Source organism: Molossus molossus, unplaced genomic scaffold, assembly GCF_014108415.1.
Source record: "Molossus molossus isolate mMolMol1 unplaced genomic scaffold, mMolMol1.p scaffold_m16_p_11, whole genome shotgun sequence".
NCBI lineage: Eukaryota > Metazoa > Chordata > Mammalia > Chiroptera > Molossidae > Molossus > Molossus molossus.
The window spans coordinates 84,559,089-84,580,415 of record NW_023425346.1 but is presented as its reverse complement, the minus strand read 5'-3'; the positions used below and the strand labels follow the sequence as shown (position 1 = coordinate 84,580,415).

Sequence of the window (21,327 nt, the reverse complement as noted above, 5' to 3'; positions counted from 1 at the left end):
CTAAGTGCCTCTGTTTACCACCTATAAAATGAGGATAATTACTACCTTCCTTAGGTGGTAGTAAGTATTAAATAAAACATTGGGCTTGGAACAGTACCTAATATGTAGTCAATAAATTTGGTGATTATTACTCTTGGAAGGCACGCAGAATTGTTTGATTGAATCAAAATTCAAGTCTCTGTGATAACAGAGTTATAAATACATCATTTGGTTATGTTAGGGAATCAGCGATATCAGGAGGACCTCATTGATGAAGGCATTTGACATATTTCTTTATCTGACTTACGGTACTTGCAATTCTGCCTTCAACGCCAGATTTATTTGCATAACCAAACTGAACCTAAATGTACTAATGGAGGTGAGTTTTTGTAGTTTTTAATGGATGAAAATAAGCATATTTTTCTTCTGTGCGTATTAATGAAAATGCTATATAGAAGGAGCATTTATGTGTGAAAGAGTTGGTGTTGGCTGGGTCTGGTGAAAAGAGGCTTACTAAAGTTTGGCTGGCTCGATGGTGAAGTCCAATGCATAGGCTTATGCAAATGCAGCTCCACTAAACATTCTGACAGATAACTTTTCTTAAATTCCTTGCAAAGTGATCTGGTAACGTGAAGTTAATAGATGAAGCATCTAAATTCCAATGCATATACATAATAAGCCTTGAAATCCTACATGATACAACTCACATCACATTCAGTAAAGAGAAACTTTTCAAAACCTAAAGAAATCCACTATAAAATATATTATCTCTCTAGGTCAATTGATGCTACTACATCAGGTTATAAATTTGGGAACAGCCTGAAACAGTCAACTTTCCTAGCATGCCTTGGGTAGCCATAAACAATTTAAGTAGAAAAGGAGAAAGTCAATGAACTCAAGTGAGGAGAGAGAGCTTTTTGCTGAAGCTGTCTGAATAATGTTTATTACCTAAGCCAGTAAGAATGGATGTTTCTCTGGAAGTCTCGTGAGGGTCGCCATTGCTATGCTCATGTACTGAAGATGGCAAATTGAGTTCTGATGGGAGCGAACAGTCAAAGCCAGTATGCTAAGTAGATTATTCCAACAATCATCTAATTTGTTTCATCACCCTGAAGAAGACTGAGATTTCCTTCATCATCTTCAGCATAATACATGTTTATCTCCGCCCTTTAAGGCACGGGATTAGTTACTGTAATTTTCACTTCCTCTAATGCATGGAAAACTCATCTGTTTTTTTCTTAATGCTGGCCTTGCTGCAATTTGTTTTGTTTTCCCCATTTCAGTCAGTGGACATTAACATATATACTAAATATATGGGTATATTCAATTTGAGCATCAAGCTCTAGACTTCATTTCAGATGACTAGATGTAAATACAAGTTTAAACTGGCCATCATTTTGAGTGATACTCTCATCTTCTACTAGTGAATGTATTTATTAAATATTGAATGAAATTTTACCACGATTAATAACTATAAAGTAGGAATTTTTGTTGATTAGCATAGTTGAGTATTATTGATCTTTTGATAAAGGTAGAATTTGTATCACTAGCTACCATTTCTGCCTTTATAAAAAGAAAAGGTAGTCTGGTATTAAAATAAGTGACAATGCATGATAAAGAAGATTAAAAAATTATACATTGCAAAATATATAAGCAAATGCAAATTGTGACTCTGAAAATGAGTCTTTAAATGCATATATCTAAAATCTCAGAATAGTCTTCATTATAATAAGCAGCATTTCCAGAGGGAGAGAGGAAAACTTTCTTGGGCACTCATTATGTGCCAGGTTTCCTTTACATGTATGTCATTTAAGACCCACAGACTACAAAGCAGACATTAGCAGGAAGACTGTGAGGCTGGAGAAGTGAGGGAGATAAGGTACCCATGGCTCCATGATGGGTAAGACTGCACACGTGTCTGACTGGTTCCATAGCCTGTGCTCCTTCCAACACACAAGGAAGGAACCGGGTGGAACGTAACCCATCTCTAGTCTCTATATTTTATCCTCTCATTATGTTTCTTCTTTTCTCCCATTTGAGATCCCCAATGCCTATTTTCTTAGGAACCTAAGTGCAAAGAGACCTGGCACATTGGCACCAGAGATATGTTGAAGCAAGTGATTTTGGGGAATCTCTCAAATCCTACCAAATAAATTGCTACCTCCTGGGCCTATGCCTAAAGCCAACCTTTCCAACATAGAAGAAGATGAGAGCTTGAAACAAAGTGAATGACAAATAAATGCAAATGAAAAAGAACAAGTGGTCTTCTTAACCTATCTCCAAACTGGCAACACATAATTCATCCATATAACGCCAACTGTTACTAGAGAGCTACTGTTATTGTTGGAACCATATATGCCTCAATGACTAAGCCTCCCTGGATATTTAGAGGCTGAGAGGAAGCAGATATCATAATCCATAAAAGCAGAAGATGATAATGATGAAGATAATCAAAATAGGGCAAGAACACTCAAGTCTTACATGCATGATATCAGCTGCAATATGCTTTCAACTTCAGACCCCTACGTGCCACAGAGTGATTGAAACAGGTAGCTTAAGTGGCCATCTATTTTTACTTCATTTATCCAACACATCTAAATAACAACCATTATCAAATAGCTATTTGTGCATGCATGACACCCCAGAAAGAATGAATTAAACAGTGAAGCATCACTCAAATAATGAATTCAGAGTTTAAGTTTACTAATACCATGAATCATCTGTTGAGATAATTGCAAGTATAGTTTTTTAGAATCTTTTAAATTATTAAAAGCTTTATATAAGTGTTTAATGCACATAATTATGAACAATAGAAAATCTCTCTATTTACAAATATACCTATGCAAGAAAATGAAGACTGAATATGTCAAATTCTCAGCAAATAGATGCAAACATGATGTGGAAGTCAGGAAGATACGTGACCTGTAACAGTGACTTATTCTAATCCCCCGAGGACCTAGTTCACTATCAATATACACTTATTTCTGCTTAGCCAGAATTTCAACCTGCCTTCTGGTTGTAACAAAAGCTATTCAATTAAAACATCGAATTTGTCTAAAATTTAGAGTGTTTACCAAGTGGAAATTTAAATCACAATAACATCTGCTGTTTTTCACCCCAAGTCTCCTCCAGTGCCACAACTGGCATACTGTAAGTTTCTAGCACCCTCAAGTGGTTTCATCACAGCAGTTTTATAGCGACTGAAATCAGCTGTCTGACACTGAAAACAGTGGAACCGACTGTAATTCAACATGGAAGTTCTGCTGGCACCACAAACCCAGAAAGGAAACCACAGGTCAGCAAAATTCTAAAATGAATGGACAGGCTCAATTCTAAACTTCTTTGCTATCTACTGTTCATTTTTTGTGATCACTGGGAAGAACGCTTACAAGCAAGATCGGAATTGCCACTTGTCAAAACCAAGCATTTGTTGTGGGCAATTGTTGAATAGGTGAAAAAGAGCCTCATTTGGCTCAAAAAGAAAAGCAAGTGTTTTTAGTGCCCAGGTTGTATGCATCTTGTTTAAGTAAACACAGCAACTCCGATCTAGGCTGGTTGCTAAAGAGTTGAGAAATGAAGGCTTTGAGATCTTCCACCGACCTCAACCACGTTTTTACTGATGACTTTTTCTACATGTTCTCAAATCATTTGAGAACAATTTACTCAGGCAAAATGTTTTCCCTCTCTAAACATATGCTTGTGGGTGAGGGGTCTTTCCGGTGCATTTCAGAGCTCCCTGAAAGGAAAGAAGCTGAAGAGGATCGTGCTATGTTCCTTAAATCAGTAATCAACATTTCTCTTATCAAAAATACATTTTTAAGACCTCTTCGCAATTTCATAAACTTGAGGTGCTCCAACAAATGGTATTTCCTCAGAAAATAAAATATATATATATTTTAAAGCACTGACATTATCAGAATATTCTGAACATTAAATGTTAAAAATAATTGACCGTGAAGGAGGTAAAAATGTACATTAGTGATAGGTATAGAATCTTTTAACAGAGACTGGAATGTAGGCTGACCTAGAAGTCCTAATGTTAAAAATATCAGTAAACTACACGAGAAATACATTTGCTCATCAATATACACCAATGTATGGGTTGACATTAAAAGAGGAAAATAGCTTTTAGACTTCAGAAAATGTATAGAAAACAGGAATATTACTCTACTGATTACTCACATTTAAGCCCTTAGTAATGTTTAGTAGTTAAGTAGCACATGATATCATAAACATACATTGATTTTCATACATTCAAAATACCTAATAAAAACATCATTATGTTTGATGGCAAAGATGGGGGTAGGAGACGGTTCACATATGAATAGGTACCTTCTAATAGGTAAACATCTAAAACCTGCCATTTCTTCTGGCTATGGCTACCTCTTTCCAACCTTGCACTATTTACCTTATTGAAGCAGAATTTTGGCCAAATGCTTAAGGGTAAGAGAAAGACTATGTGAAAATTGCACAGGAGACAACCAGAGTGAAACAGAGCCAAGGTACCTTACCTGTTGAGTCCTTTCAATGTCTTTTCCATGTTTAAAATGTCACGCATCTTATACAAAAACCATTTGTCAATGGCTGTGAGCTTCATAACCTCATCAAGGGACATGTTGTCTTCCAGAGCCTGCCAAAAGGAATAGAGATACTTTTTTTGGCAAACATTTTATAAATGTTCTATTTGGTTGAAAACAAAGAGCAGCCACCCCTCTCCTTGTTCCTCAGAGAGCCTGAGGCTATAGATGGAGACATAAAACATGAAACTGTTATCATATCATTGACGTTGCTCCCAAAATCACTACAGATACTGCCAACTCTTCCCACAGTGACATACGAAGGAGGTGTTCTGAGTTCCTCCGAGAGGTATGTGCTCAGAAGAATCTCCCTAATGGGCTCTGCTTCCTGCTCTTAATATGACTATTTTAGCAATTATATCCTAAATTTGGGACATGTCTTTGGAATGAAAGGGAATCTCTTGGAATTACAGTTAAGCCAACTTGGTAAGAAAATCTAGAATCATTATGATCATTTGACTTGTATTTTGGACAATTACGCTTTAGCAAATAGCGTCCTGTATCACCTCATTCCACATGCATATAGACTAGCCAGTAAGAATGTATGGGTCAAATCTGGCTTGGTGTTATTTCCCTAAAATATACCCTTATAAAGGATTTCAAACAAAAAAAATTATTTTGAATCAGTTGCTTTGACTTTTGCACTGAGGAAGACATTTTACAAAATCTTAATATATTTCATAACAGTGTAGTAATAACTGCAGGTCTTTCTCGGAAGCTTACTTTAGCAATTTCTCAAAAGTAAAATCCCAACGTGGGTCATTAGACTACATAGAAAAGGCAACCGAATAAAAAGATAAACTCTCAAAACCAAAACGTTCATATTCAAGAGATCTCTACTCTTATTTTTTACGATTTTTAGATATATATTTACACCCAATATAAATAATCAGATAATATTCCAAAACAAAATATGTTAGAATGGCACGTTATATTTTTAAATCCCATTAGTAAATATATGTAACTAGCAACTCTGTTGTATATTTCAACCCAGGCATCCTAATTTTCTTAAAACTTTTACTTATTTCTAGTATCAGAGAGTCCATAATTTGTGCTGAGAGATAGTACAGTTCATAATTCTGTTGACAGAAATAAAGTGGCATCTAATGGGAGTACTCAAAGGCATGTTCATTCCATAAGTATAATTATTCATATAATTACAGCCAGATTCCCAAGATCTCACTGTTCTATCCTATTTTCCAAGTGATTAAAGCACAATTAGCTGTTGGCCATCAACACTATAAGGAGGGTAGAACCTGAAGCTACTTTTGACAGACCAGAGGGTGTTTGCCCACAATCACACAGCAGTGATCCCTTGTGATGACGGAGGACCTAGAATCCTATAGTCATGCCACTTTGAGGAAGGACAAACACAGTCACATCTGCAGTTTTTTTATTTGTTTGTTTTTGTTTTCATCCTCACCAGAGGACATTTTTCCATTTTTTGTTCAGCTAGAGTGGGAGGGAAGGAGAGAGAGAGAGAGAGAGAGAGAGAGAGAGAGAGAGAAACATCGACTTGAAAGGGACATATCGAGTGGTTACCACCTGCACTGCCCAACCAGGGCCGGGGACAAACCGCAACCAAGGTACATGCCCTTAGCGGGAACCGAACCCGGGTCTCTCTGGACCGCAGGCTGACACTCTAACCGCTGAGTCAAACTGGCCAGGGCACATATGCAGTTTTGAACAAGGAAGCAAGATCCTGCTCGTTCTGGGACTTCTTCAAGCACGGTGGCTTTCCACACCATACAGCTATTATGAAGTTCATAATGACCCCAAACAAGTTTGAGGTGACTCTCACGTTGATCAAATCAAAAATAATGCCCTGTGTTCTCCTCAAATCAAAATAGGTGATGATCCAGTCATCCTGAAATAAGACTGCTGCAAAAATCAGACCTCCGAGCAAGGTGCCCTTTTCTGAGAATCATGAAAGCAAGCTAAGATTTACGCATTCCCTTCATTCTTCCTCCCCTTCAGCCCTCCACAGTTCTTACACTCTTTGTCAAAATCACCAAGTGTTTGGTTGCTGTGGAAATGAACAGTAATGATGACCTCTAACAAACAGAAATCACTCCCTTCTCCCGGCACTCTGGCAGACAGTAATTTATACCACAGACCCCGCACTTCTTGCTTGAACATCGGGTACTTTGTACAAGAAAGAATCTCCACACATTTCCCCCTGAATTCTCATCCTTTATAAGTCTGTTAGAAAAGGACGAGAGGTTTGCTTGAGTTTTACAGCCCGGCTGGGAATTTGGAAATACTTGCCTTTTTCATCCGCCTCAAAACGGCAGAAGCATAACCAGACTTAAGAAAAAAAAAAAAAATCCATTGACTGTCCATTGTCTGAGAAAAATTATATGTACATAGACATATACAGACACATATGAATGCAGTAGACTGCTTTTTAAACAAAAGACTGATATCAAAACAATAAAGAGGGTGGCATGGCTTTCTAGCCTTAACCTCTCTTCATTACTATCCCCCCCCCAACACAGAAAAATGTTAATTCCCTATTGCCTTGAAATTCCACACTGAGACATGTTCATCAAAAGATATTAGTACCTCTCAGAATTTCAATGGGAATGAAGTAGGCTCCCTTTAGAAACGATAAAGTTGAGAAAAGTATACATTATACGCAACAAAGAAAACATGCCCCTCCTCCTTTCCTCTCTGCAGGACTCTCAATGTATGGACATAAAAGGTGCCGTGAATTCAGAATACGAACAGCATTTTGCTGTTGCAGCAACGACAAATTACAAAAACTGATTCCCTTTTTCATCGACTGGTCCCCCATTGGCACGTGCACACAGAAGATGGTCAGCAGGCCTTGGCGGCTCCAGGGTGGGTTGACACTGTTGGAGGATTAGTGCCTAAGCTTCCTTAAATGTCACAAAGCCATGTAGGGATTTCTGTCCAGACAGATCGCAGCTGCCCAAGTCACCTTTCATAAAATCAGGTAAGCTGAAACTTCAAAACTCTAAGCATAGTAAACATGAAAGGAGATGAATAGGGCATTTAATTTGCATAAAAGGGACCTGGGGAGTGGAAGTGAGAAGTGTGGGGCTTTTTTGTTCTAAAAGTAAGACCAGTGAAAGAATTACACAGGGAAAGCCTATAATCATGGGCGTTCTTTACAGTCTGTTCTTGGTTTTGAAACACAGAAAAAGAAGTATACAAATAAAGAGTATTCTAGAGTTTAAGCAACCCATACTAAGTGATACTATTTTATACACCTGCTAAAATATAATTTTACATGTTGTCAAGGAACAAGTAATGAGAGTGACAGGAAATGAGAAGTCAATATGATCAAATCTACTTCAGGGTAGTGATACTATGTACACTAAAAGGGTGAAACATTTTATCTATGTGATCATCCCTTAAAACTGCAGTGTGTTCTTAAATCCAGGCTTAAAGTAAAATAAAACAGGGTAGTTTTTTCTTAATTACAGAATAATCTGATAAAATCCATAGAAAATTTCCAATTTAAAGAGAATTAAAAATGTTCCCCAAACTCCTGAGTTCAAGATCCCCTGTGACTGAGTCTTACTGTTACGTTCAGGCCATCTATATTCTGAAAAAAGAGCGGCTCTGGGCCCTTTGTCACGTTACCTTGGCAATGGCATAGATGCGGGTGCTGGATGGATCCGACAGCTCTCTTTTGAGATCTAGGTTCGAAGGCCAGTCTTTGTTCATTGGGAGGCGGGAAGTGAAACCATCTATGGATGGGTGGCACATCCGGAGGGCCTTCTGGAAGCTCTCCTCAAAGGTGCGGCCAATAGCCATGACCTGCAACACACATGTAAGAGCTCATATTTAAAGAAAGGGTTGATTTGTTTCTAATTTGCAACAGAACTGGAAAAAAAAAAATACCTTTCAAAAAAGACAGGTATAAAACATATATCAGAACACTATTCACATTTAGGTTTTAATTTTCTTTTCTCCTTTTCGCCATGATTTTGATATAAAGTCTTCAACATTACATCAGTCTTTTACCACTTAGAGAATTTAGCTATATTTGCTGAGACTGATGAGGAAATTCCCTGCACCTGCTCCTGACCATCGTATTAAGATCAGGACTGTGTGGCCAGAGCATGCAGGCCCTTCCTGAGTAAGATCTTGCTTTTGTGCAGATCTTTTCGAAGAGAAAGCAAACAAAGAGAAACCAGGCATACGTGAACCCATAAACAGAACAATTTCCAAATAGATGTCAGTCAGTATCCAAGACAGGTCGGCTTTCTTTATAGCTAAGCATTAATATTAATAGAATCTTGAGAATCATAAAAAATACTGACAGATTCAGATTTTGAGAGTAGGTGGAGATTAAATTCTCCATGACAAATTCAATGTGTCTTCCCACAATCTTTACAGCTGATTGTACACTAATCAATTAGAAAAACAATGTAGTGATTTAGTTGAATAAGTTACAAGTCAGAACTAAACTTATATTGACTTTGAAGCCTACCAAGTTATTTTCAGTGGATAAACACTATCTTTGAATCTTTCCATGGTATAATAGATTGCTATGCATTTTTGGTCACCAATTTAAAATAATAACAGTCATAATGCTGCCGTCAGTAAACTTCCATGATTCCTCAAATAGTCCTGAATTACAATGAATATCAGTTTAGTAGATCTTCATGTCGATGTGTGACAAGATACATATTCAGAGATCACTAAAGCAAAACAGATAACCTTTCCACACTGCTCCAAATTTAATTAGAAATAAGGGAAGATTCTCCAGAGTGGGAATAAATAAAATCTTAGTCCAAATCAGATATGCAATTTGCAAGGCATAGTGGTATTTGAAGAGTTAGACAATATGTTCAAAGATCTGCTCACTTAGACACGGGAAAGAGACTGCCATATATGTTTTATGCTACCATCAAATTAAGAAAATATGTTTGAAATATTTAATAAAATTTGTAAGTATTACATATTTAAGAGTTGGCCCTATAAAGTAGTTCTATAAGTGTGACTCGACACTATAATTTTAAATATTATTTAAGTCCACTGTACATAATGGTATATGGAATAAATGCAATAAAATAGAAAGCAAACTTACCTATATATTAATACAGGGATATACAACTGTGTTTGTTCAAAAATTGTGCTTTTTAATACTTCATATTGTTAAAATTCATATTCATTAAGTGAAATTTTCACCATTTTTAGTAGAATAACTATCTTGGCTTTCCCTTACCATATTCTACTACATTCAAACAGCACCTGTATATAAAGGCTGTATTTAAACATTTACACAGTTTAATTCATATTATATTTGGCCCAGCTTATATATTCTGAATTTACCAACTACAGGTAATGTATCACCGTTATCATCTTACTCACTGTGTTACCCTCCCAGCGCCTGCATGTAGTAAGCCCTCAGGAAATGTTTACTAACTTGAGTTGAACTAAATGTTAAAATTAACTGACAACAAAAATCCCTCAGACAATAAGCCTTAAATGAAAATATTACAAAGTTATCTAATATTCTTTGCCCTACAAATTTTGCTATAAACATTATGAAAAGGGCCACTTCACACAACCTGCAAACTAAATAACAGGTGTTTATTTTTATTTTTTTGGCAGAAACACTACCAACAATACTTTTCATAGCATTTGAGTTCTAATTCTATTGTGTACCTTGAAGCATAACAGAAAAAATAAAACTTAAGCCCTGGCCAGTCTGGCTCAGCAGTTAGAGCATCGGCCCACAGACCAGTGAGTCACAGGTTTGATTCCAGTCAAGGGCATAACACTCGGTTGTGGTTCATCCTTGGCCCTGGTCGAGGTTGTGCGGGAGGCAACCAGTCTATGTGTCCCTCTCATGTCGATATTTCTTTTTCTCTCCCTCTTTCTTCTTCTCTCTCCCTCCCTCCCACTCTATCTGAATAGAAATAGAAAAATATCCTCCAGTGAAAATTTAAAAAAGAAAAAAAGATTTAAAACAACTATGAAGGAAGAAAAACTCTACTTGTCCTTTACAACTAGTAAGACATTTTCACTTGAAAGGTCAAGTTGTTCCTTATCTGTCATCACTTTAATATCTTCCATTAATATCTTGGAAATTAAGGAAACCAAAACAGTAATAGTTCTGCTTTTCACATGTTAATATGATTGATCAGTAAAATGTCACTTTTTTTTTTTTCTCTTCCCCTGCATTGATGATGGATTTAAGCTGTATTTCCTATGATTAGTGACATGCACTTCTAAAATGACTAGACTGAGTTTAGGCTATAATCAGTGTCATGGAAAAAATAAAGGCCAACATGAAACAGTAGGCCATAAATAGATTTTTTGCTCTGTAATCTAACTGGCTTAGATACCTAGACATACACTAAGAACCCCTACGTTGACCATATAGAGATAGACGTGAGATAAAGTAAAACAGAAAGACAGATACAAATTTTGAGATTTGTGCATACTGCTGGTATTCAAAAGTTCTACCCATAAACAATGACAATAATATGAATGCCATTACATTTATTGAGAATGCTATGAATCTACCTTAAAAGTTATTACTGAACATTTACATGTGTCAATCCTAAACCTTATAAGAATCTGAGGCTCAGTGTTTTTGCCTGAGTGTGTCCAGCTAGTAAGTGACAACACCAAGAGTAAAACCCAGGTTCATCTGGTTCCAAGATTCATATTCTCTCTACTGTGCCAAGCCTCCTGGGTGCAAAGAGAAATACAGCCCTTGGTGGGGGTGGCAAGAGAGCGGATCTCAGAGGTAGGGATCTGAATCCCTTTGTTTCTTCCTGCACAAGGAGCACTGCTACTTTGAAGAGGGAATAACCAAAAACTAATTTTAATGTAAAATAGAACATTATGTAAAATTGAAGGGTGCTCGAAACTTAGAATATTTCAGTATAATATAAGGGGCTTAATATTCTACTGTGCTCATCTCGACTTAGCATTTTAGAGCTAGAAGGGCCATGAGGATCTTCCACTCCCACTTCGTTCTTTTACAGATGTGGAAAGTGAGGTCCACAGGGATTATAGCCACAATTTACATGGAAGGAAGTTGAATTCTTAGCCGCAGTTCAGTGGTGTTTTTGGTACACCATGAAATCTTTTATGTAATATTATCTTTGTGATCTGGTTATTAAATATATTATAATTCAGTTGTATAAATATAAATGTTTTCATACATGTGTATGTATTATATACCTACATATATAGCCTCTCCTTTTGAATGCTCTTAGAATATTAGAATATTTAGATGCTCTCAGAATCCATTAAATGGCATGCAACAAATGCCTCATGTTAACAGTCTGACAGTGAAATGCTAGGGAGGAAATGAAAGTCCTATATATCCTTCAATTAATAATCAGTCCACTGTCCAGGCAACCTTAGAACTTTCAACGATGTTAAAAATTAGACAAAATAACTGAGAACACGAATGAAATAAAGAAAGAAACCAAGGACTCACCTCTCCTACACTCTTCATAGAGCTACCAATTCGGCTTGATGTTCCATGGAAACGATCAAGATCCCAGCGAGGAATCTTAGTAACCATGTAATCCAGGCTAGGTTCAAAGCAGGCTGAGGTCTTCCCTGATACGACATTCTTGATTTCTGGAAGTGGGATTCCTAGGGCAATCTTTGCAGCAATGAATGCCAATGGGTAGCTATCAAGGAAGAGATGAATTTACTTGTTTCTTTCAGCAATAAGTATTAAAAACAGACAAAAACATAAATTGGTCCTTCTTCGAAATGTTAGTATTATTCTACATCAGGGTATAGAACACACGTGATTCCACATTCGGGATGAATAGTCAACAGTCACTTATGAAATAATGTGAGTCATGATAAAGTATAGAGGCACAGATCCCAGAAGAATTCATACTCGATGTCTGACATGCAGTGCTACAGCCCTCAACCTACACCTCTTCAACCCCAAATCAGTACCTTGCTGGATAAAGTGCCCCCTTGTGTAAAACCTCCACAATACATACATGTCTACACCTGAGAAGACAGTGGAGTTCGCTGATACTATGGGGTATGTACTAGTCAGAAAATGTAGGCATTGCAAGTTTAGGTCCTTGCTTTATCTCCAAATTATCTTTGAACTTTGGGTTTCCTACCAAACTGTCACTCTGGAAACTAGACTATCTTCCTCTGGAATGTCAATTTTGGTCATTATATCTTATAAAATAATTCATAAAACTATAGAACTACTTATGAATCTTTTAGTACAATTCAACCATCTAACAGGTGAAGAGACTTAAAGAGACAATGAGTGATGTGTCCAAAGTCTCATGGACAATCAAAGAACCAGCAAGAGAACTCGGGTCTCCTGAATCTTGCCCGCGGCAACATGCCTTCCACGAGTCCATACACACTGTGTAGCTACATAAAAAGATCTTTAGAGGTAAATATTTTGTTCATTTAAATGCCATGTAACTTAAATGCCAGTTGTTAAATATATTAATAGAAAGAAAAGGTATTAATTAATATTTCCTCGGATTATGCTTGCCATCATTGTTAAATAGATAGCAAATTTATTTATGTGGTGCCAACATTTACCTACATAAAAACTCTACATTGTTTGGTCTTGTGGAGTTCTGCTAAAATAAAATAATGTCTATTGAATAATTCAGTCAAATGAACTGTGTTATTTGTCTACCATTTGCTACACCTGAAAAAGCCAGTTGAGAACTAAAATTGAGATTAATTTGCACTTTTTAACAACATCTGCAAAGTGCAATTAAAAAGCAGATTTTTCTCAGCCTACTTTGACCACCCAGATTTTTATTAGTTTATGATTAGCCAGCAAACAAAGCCAGCTAGCAATACCATTTGCCTCAATCTGGCAGCAAGCTCATTAATAACCATGTCCTTAGGGTCCTAACTGATTTGGAGCCAGCATACAGAAATGGGGACCATTGTTTGTAAAGGGAGCACAGTCTTCACGAGCTGTCAGTTTTCCAGTTCTCTCTGGGAAGAATCCGCAAGCCCATGGTGGAGCATTCAGGCCTTACCCAGTGGCCTTTGAGGCCAGGGCAGAGCTTCGGGACAGTCTGGCATTCACTTCAATGATGCAGTATTCCATTGAGGTCGGATGAAGGGCAAACTGAATGTTGCATTCACCCACGATGCCCAAGTGGCGAACGACGTTGACTGAGGTGCGTCTCAACATCTGAAACTCCGCATTGGAGAGTGTCTGGGCAGGAGCCACAACAACAGAATCACCTGTACATCCAAGCAGCACTCATTAATTTATTTGTGGGATACCAGACACAGGACAGTCTAAGGGGAATGAGTTATCTTATGGTAATACATATAAGGCACATCAGTTACTTTTTCCTCTGTTTTTTGTTTTACCTGTATTATTCTGACACATTTACAGAAACCCTTCTAACCTTTCCCAAGCTCATCTAGCTGTGAGGGCTTCAGTCATCTACTTACTGGATTGACATTAACTTCTTCAATTTCCTTTCTCTTCATCTCAAATGATCTCTCTCTCAAGTTCTTCTTCCCATAAAATATCATCTCCCCTTCACTCAGATGGGTTTATCCACCTGTTTCAGTATCTCACCCCTTCCCATTTTCTCACTCCTCTTCAATCATAGTCCCTTGTATCTTTAATCTCTTAGTCCTCAATCACCATCCCATCTGCCTGCAAACATGCCAGATCTCTGCAAGACGCTCCCCCAACATTGCCAGATAATCACAAGAACAATCTCTCATTCTTTACAAGACTAAACTTCTTGAAACTCTACCAATTCTACTTATCATGCATTGTCATATAACTCCAGAAACTGTCCTCTTGATCATCCAAAACCATATTAAAACCTCATTCTTAACCTTTCATGGCACTTAATACAGCCCCAAACAAAGCTCTTTTATGAAATATTTTCTTACATTGGCTTACTTGATACTGTACACACCTGCTTGTCTTCCCATCACTCTCTTCTTTTTATTCAACACTAATCCTTCCTCTTTCTCTTGCCCTGCAAAATCTCAATGTTTTCCAAGGTAAAGCCCTTGACCCCATTCTCTTTCTTTCTATGCCTCTACCCTTGAATACTTAGTAAATGTCTCCAGCTTCAATTATTACTTGTACACCAATGACTTTCAAAGACTTTATATCAACTTCTTTATTTCTATCCTGCTCTTGAATTCTAATTCCATATTCTTAACCCTCTTCCTGAGAGTTTCACACATACCTCAAATTTAGCATTTCTAAATCCTAAATCATCATCTACATCCTCTAGTCTAATTAGTTTCCCTTCCTGAGAAACCTGTTTCTATTACTTGTGGCTATTTTTTCATTCACTAGGTGACAAACACCCCAGTCTGCTTTAAGTCTTCATAACCTCACTCCTTACTTCTCAACACCAAGTCTTATCAATTTCACCTCCACCACATTGCTTTTTTTTGATGTTTTCCTCAAGTGACATCAGAAAAATAATTCCTGTCGTACTTCATAGAATTTTTGTAAAGATCAAATTAAGTGTGAGAGTATTTTCAATACCATAAAATACTATATATATATATAAGTGTATCACTGGTCTGTCAGCTAAGAATGGTAATGTAAAGAAAAGGACTTACTAAAGTCTGCTATGGGCTATCAGAGACACGAGCTGAAGGCACTGCTATGATTCTTGAAGATTATTTGCCTACCTGTATGAACGCCCATGGCATCAACATTTTCCATGTTACACACAGTGACACAATTGTCATCAGCATCTCGGACAACTTCATATTCTATTTCTTTCCAACCTGTCACTGACCTCTCCACCAGGATCTGGTTGGTCATAGCAAAGGCCTGAAAATCGGCAACAAACAAATACCAAAGAGTAAGAAAAGGCACTGATTTAAACATGAGTATTTGACAAAATGTCGTGGCTTAAATCCCGGCCAGCCCTGAAGTCTCAGGCTAGTCTCCATCCTCCTCTACTCTCCAGCAGGCACAACGTGTCAGAAAATCAGCGAGGTGCTAGGAATAGCATCCCGCAGTGAATGTGCTTGATTTACATTATTGAGGCTTGCCATTCAAAGTGCTGATATGACATTAAATCAAACTAATTTGGGAAAAAGAGAAAATAATTGAGCAATCAGGCAGAGGGAAATGAAATTATTTCAGCAGCCAGGCTTCTGTGAAACCAGAAAATGTGATAAGTGTGAATAAATATAGAAACATAAGCCTAACGACTCTGGCTTTCTCCAAAATAGCCGAGAGTGCTTCGTACAGTGACATACACAATAAAAGTCAGTTGATGTTGATGAGGAGAAGAAAGGAGATGATGATGGTTGTAAACAGTTAGCCAAGATGGCATACGAAACTTGGGGATTAGAAGAATCATATGCAACTATTATTATGGTTAATCACTGCCTAAGTGATTAAGTACTCTGAGTCATATATCATGTATGCCTGATTAAACAGATATGAATTAGTATAATCATCATTTCATATTTACTGGGTACCCACTGGTAGGTAGAACTGAACTCAAAATATGAAAGAGGCAGCCTCTGACCTCAGGACATTTGGTGGCTGAAATCCAAGGTAGAAATGTCCTTTGTCCCTTAATACAGCTGATTTGTGATGGCAGTGAAAAGAAGAGAAATCAGCTGGGAAAAGTAAATTGTTTCAAGTTATTAAGAGGCAGTAAAATGAAATAACTCAATGTAAGTTTGTCCGTAATGTGTCTCAACACTGTTTTCTTAACCTCAGTCAGCACCACAGGGTCCAGCATCAGTCCCCACAGCTGCCCACGATGAGGTTTTAGAAGTGGTCAGGAAACCCTGGAGCCGGTGTTAACAATTTAATAGTGATGAATTTGTTGTTAGAATTGCCTGATAAAAGAGAAACCTGGGAAACAAAGGGTATGAGTTTGGGAAAGCTCTTTGCATTCCGGTGAAGTAGACTGAATATTTGGACAGGAGGCCAATGGACATCATCTTCAACGGATGTCTCAACTTCTTCTTTTTTTTTTTTTTAATTTCATATTTTAAACAAAACATTGGTTTAGGGACCCAGTTGAGTTAATGCAGTTTCTTATAGTGCTAAATATAACCTCAAGAGAATAGGGGTAGTTTAGGAAATAATGACACAAGTAATTGTTCTTAAGAGAGAAGCCAGATTTTCAACAAAGAACACCATTCAATTGATTATTTTGGAGGAATATAAATAATAAAAAATTATCCCATTCCAAAATTGTCTTTATTAGTAAACAGTTTTAGACAATTTGGTATCCAGGATGTTTCTATACTGTAAAAAGTACATATTTTAATAGACAATAAATACACATTGTCACTATTGGCATTAATAATGAAACTGCTAATATTGAAAACTTTGGGAATATCTAATATGCTAGAGGGAAAAAAATTTTATACCTCCATAAACATGTTTCTTCTTTAAATACATGACTCAGAAGTCCAGAATGGAAACAAGAAACATTTGTATGAGATATGCTTCTCCTCTTTTGGTTCATTTTGGCAACATTAGAAAATATAAATCCAAGCTATTGATGTGTAAGTTTGTCATCATAGTTATTTGAGTGTATTGAATTTAATTAATTTTTTTCTCAAAATCCTTTGTCAACAATTGAAGGGCCTCATTTTGTGTCACTCCAAAAGTAAATAATGATGAAGCTATAAGCTGTGTTTGGGCTCTTTACTCAGCACTCCCCAAAATAAGATCACAAAAATTCTCGTGCACGACAGCCACGTGAGTTACACGGGCCTCTTGGCTGCACATACGCACATCCATTCAACAAGCCCTGGGACCACTGGCACTGTGCTCTGCTGTGGGAATAGAGTATGGGCAAAACTGTTTTATAAAGCTTGTTTTCCGGGTTCATCTCTAATTTGTATTTTGGACCATATCTTAACATTCTCCAAATGTTCCCTTTAATACTTAAGAAGTAGTCAGTCATATGTTAAAGTGACTTTGATAGAAATAAATTATAAACACTCAAATGTCACTTTGCTTGTATATGTATGGAAGTTGGCGGAGAGTTCACTTGTTTGTGTTATTAAGAGGTGTTTATACTAAATATATTTAAACACCTGAGTTTGAGGTCAAGTTAAACAACTCAGTATGTTTTGCATCACTTACTGGATGTCATTCATATCATATTATTTTTAAAACTAATTTTTAAAAAAGGAACATTATATTCCAGTTTTTTTAACCACTAAAATATATTTTGGCATTATGGGTGTTTTGGAACAGATTTTCAAGCAGAAGGTGGGATTGGATTGACTCCATAGCACTGAAATCAATAGGCAGGATGATAAAGACTGACCTTTAGGTAGAGTCACCACCAGTTTACCTAGGACTACCTGGCTTAACACCAGGTTCCAAAATAAATCATTGCACTGTATTTCCTTTTCAAAGGCGTCATCTTTTGGAGAACACTTTCAGAGAATATGACAGTGATTTAATAAATAGAGAAAAGGTTGTTTTTGTCTACATAACTTTCTCTAATTGAAAGGGTATGTCAAGTCAGTTCCTTGGTTGTTAAGATTTTGGTCTATGAACATACATACCTTTGTGCTGAGGTCCACTAAGGTTTCTTTATTAGGACAGATGCCTGAGCCTAACCCACCCAGGGCATAGGCAGAACGGATCATCACTGGGTAGCCAATGGTGTCTGCTGCTTTCAAGGCATCCTCAATCTGTTAACAAGAACAAGAACTCAAAGTTTAAAAGCCAACCACACTAGCATAAAATATGATACCAAGAGAGTCTGGAGATTCAGGTAGATCAACTTTTGAGGAGAATGACTATGGGAATGTTCTATTATTCTCTCATCTCTTTCTGAAAAGCAAGTGTTGTTTTACAAATTTTAAGTAAAATTCCAGGATTATTTCAATATAGAGTGAAGGCTCTTTTTTTATTTCTTTGTAGTAAATTTTATTTTTGCATGTAAAAAAATAAATAAAACAATGGCCAAAACAGAAATAACCATCATTCGTTAGAGAAGGAAAGCCATATTAAATCTTTAATTCCGTTTAAAAGTCTTCATCTTTTCATAAAACATGGTTTTCTACTGCTTAAACTAAGTTGGTATTTCTGCAATAAGCCATTAAGAATATTACATAGAGAAATTTTTCATTTTTCAAGTTTAGTCAGAGAGTAATCCCAGAAGCTTGGAATTCTTTTTTCTAACTTACAAAATACAACACATGGTGGCTATATTTTTTTGTCATGGAATATTATTACACTACCAACGGGAATGTAATTACACCTTTCCCAGATGCCTGTTTCTCATCCTGAGGAAGCAAGGACATAATTAGATCTGGCAATGAAAGAATAAATGATGGCAGGAGCTTTCCAAGTGTTCAGCAGAGCTATCCTGGGATTATTCCTGATTGACAGCCTCGTAACAGAGTATGCGCTTGACAGCATTCTTTTCTGAAATATACATAGCCCATTTCTAGTTGACCTTGCTGTCTTTGCCTTATCTCTAAGGATTTGCTTATTTCTTCAATGGGGAAGTTGCATCAAAAACTGCCTCCATCACCCCCACTTCACTGACTTTATGCCAAAGTCAGGGGCAAAAACAGATGTACAGAAAGCTGACTTTTTCTTGGTGCATATCATTATACACAGGATATAATGGAAAATAGTTATCGGAAATGCAAAATAATCTATCCTCTTTCAACATGTAAGCCACAGATTTCTCTGTCATAAATCTTAGAATGACTTTTTATCTTGATAATCTCATTTTTAAATGTTTATCTTATTTTAACAAGAAAATTTAAATCCAGTTATTTCCAATTTGCAGGTCACCCACATATACAAGATGTGTGATGATAAAAATTACTTTGGCATTGCAAGTTAGCATGGTTCTTAGTTGTAATTCAGGAGATTTGAGATTCTGTGGCATTGATAAAAATAATTTTTATTGGTTTTGCTTCTCTTTTTATAAAATAAAATATGAATACCTAAACCTAAAATTTAGGCAATGAATACTGCAATTAATACACAATATTTCCAGGGTACTAACAAATTTCTGGAAGAACATATATGCAAGTATAATAATTGTAACTATCATTTTTAAGCATGACAAACCAATCTCCCTACAACCAAAACAAATAATGGCCTTGTTTCTCCAGAAAGAATGTTTCTTACCGATTCCACAGCAAAGCTTGGAGCAATCTTTTCATTAATCTCATTTAGTTTGTCCGAGAACAGTTGCCTGTCTTCTGTGGCCATAATGGATTCAACTGAGGTCCCCAGGACTTTCACGCCATACTCCTTGAGTACTCCTCTCTTGAATAGTTCCACTCCTACAGAAGAACCACATACAATCAGTTTTTTAACATCATAAACTCTTATGTCTTTTTGAATACCTTTTCTTTAAATCTTAAAATTAACTCCAAGAAGCCACCACAGTTCAAACTAGAATTGCACTTAATGTAAAAACATTGAATTAAAATTTCTTAAGACATTCTAACAAAATATTTTGCTAATGCGATTGTTACTTATATTACCACCTTCTTAAATGATTTTTATTATTGTCATTAATAAAAGTCATATGATTACATTGAGCCTTAAAATTTTAGTATATTTTCTTCCCTTCTATGGTCTATTCATATAGTGAGCTTCTTATATTTAAATAATCCCAGTGGTATGGGTATGCATATGGATATGAAAAATAATCAAAATTGTTTTTGTTTTTACTAACTTGCTAGCTAACTTTAGCTAAGTGATTTATAATTGTCATACAAATTACATCACCAACTCCTTACCCAAACTAGCTACTGATAGTCTCATTCACAATCTAGTTCCAAAGGTTTGAAGCATTTTAAAGAGGACAGAGCATTGTACTCAGCAGATAAATGAAGGGATGGTAGAGAGACTGATCTATGTTATCATGAAAATATACATGAAAGTCAAATGCTACAGGGCTGAGATATAAAAGCACAAGGCACTTAATCATTGTTAATTCTCATTTTTCATAATAATAGTTCTCAGCACTTCACTGGTAACAGAGAAAAGCAATATCTTGGGATAGAGGATGGAGACCCAAGAAACCTACTTGGCCACTCCAGTGCATTAAAGCAAAAGATTTGTTTTTGTCCCTCAGATGTTCTTTGAAATAAACCAGTAATATTCATCATATGACACTTTCAGGTGGCTGCTTGCTAGCTGCTTCTTCACACACGAGAGGAAAGCTTTCATAAACACACAGCACAGTTCTTAGGTAGAGCCAAACAAACAAACGAGCACAGTTCTACATGAGTGCATGGACCCAACTCTGCAATTACACTTAAAGCAACTCACCGCAGTTCAGAGCTGTTTGGCCACCCATGCCCAGAATTAACCCATCTGGCCGCTCTGCCTTGATGACCTCTGTGACAAACTGAGGGGTGATGGGGAGAAAGTAGACGGAATCTGCTTGTTTTAAGCCCACCTCGTTGGTCTGTACCGATGCAATGTTTGGGTTCATCAGGACAGTTCTGACATTTTCTTCCTGAAACGAAAGGATCCAGAATCTGAATACATGGGTTAAAGAAGAGAATGACCATATTCCAATAAGGGGCATTTTTAGGTAATGAATAGATTAGGTAATGGATTAGAGAATGAATGAATGAATGAATGAATGAATGAATGAATGAATGTTAGAGGGAAACAAACATTTGGTAAAAGGAAGGAATTGAGTGAAAATAAAACTATTCAAAAAGAACTGCCTCCCTCATAAGGATCATCCTGAATTCCTTGCTAGTGAAGGCCTCAAGCAAAGCTGGGAGTGATTTCTGTAGAATCTGAGTAGACATCCACAAATATAGCAGGTCCTCAACGTGTTTT

At 36.7% G+C, this 21,327-nt stretch overlaps 1 protein-coding gene across 1 annotated transcript in view; it reads right to left on the bottom strand.

Moving 5' to 3' along the window:
• Positions 1-21,327, bottom strand: part of CPS1 (carbamoyl-phosphate synthase 1) — a 135,514-nt gene that overhangs the window by 52,305 nt on the left and 61,882 nt on the right. Inside the window, exons 17-24 of the mRNA XM_036254973.1 lie at positions 20,803-20,992; positions 19,648-19,805; positions 18,060-18,188; positions 15,192-15,336; positions 13,547-13,757; positions 11,995-12,193; positions 8,169-8,345; positions 4,491-4,609 (exon numbers count right to left, since the gene is read on the bottom strand). Of these exons, the coding sequence (XP_036110866.1) occupies positions 4,491-4,609; positions 8,169-8,345; positions 11,995-12,193; positions 13,547-13,757; positions 15,192-15,336; positions 18,060-18,188; positions 19,648-19,805; positions 20,803-20,992 (1,328 nt within the window). The remainder of the gene's footprint in view (positions 1-4,490; positions 4,610-8,168; positions 8,346-11,994; positions 12,194-13,546; positions 13,758-15,191; positions 15,337-18,059; positions 18,189-19,647; positions 19,806-20,802; positions 20,993-21,327) is intronic.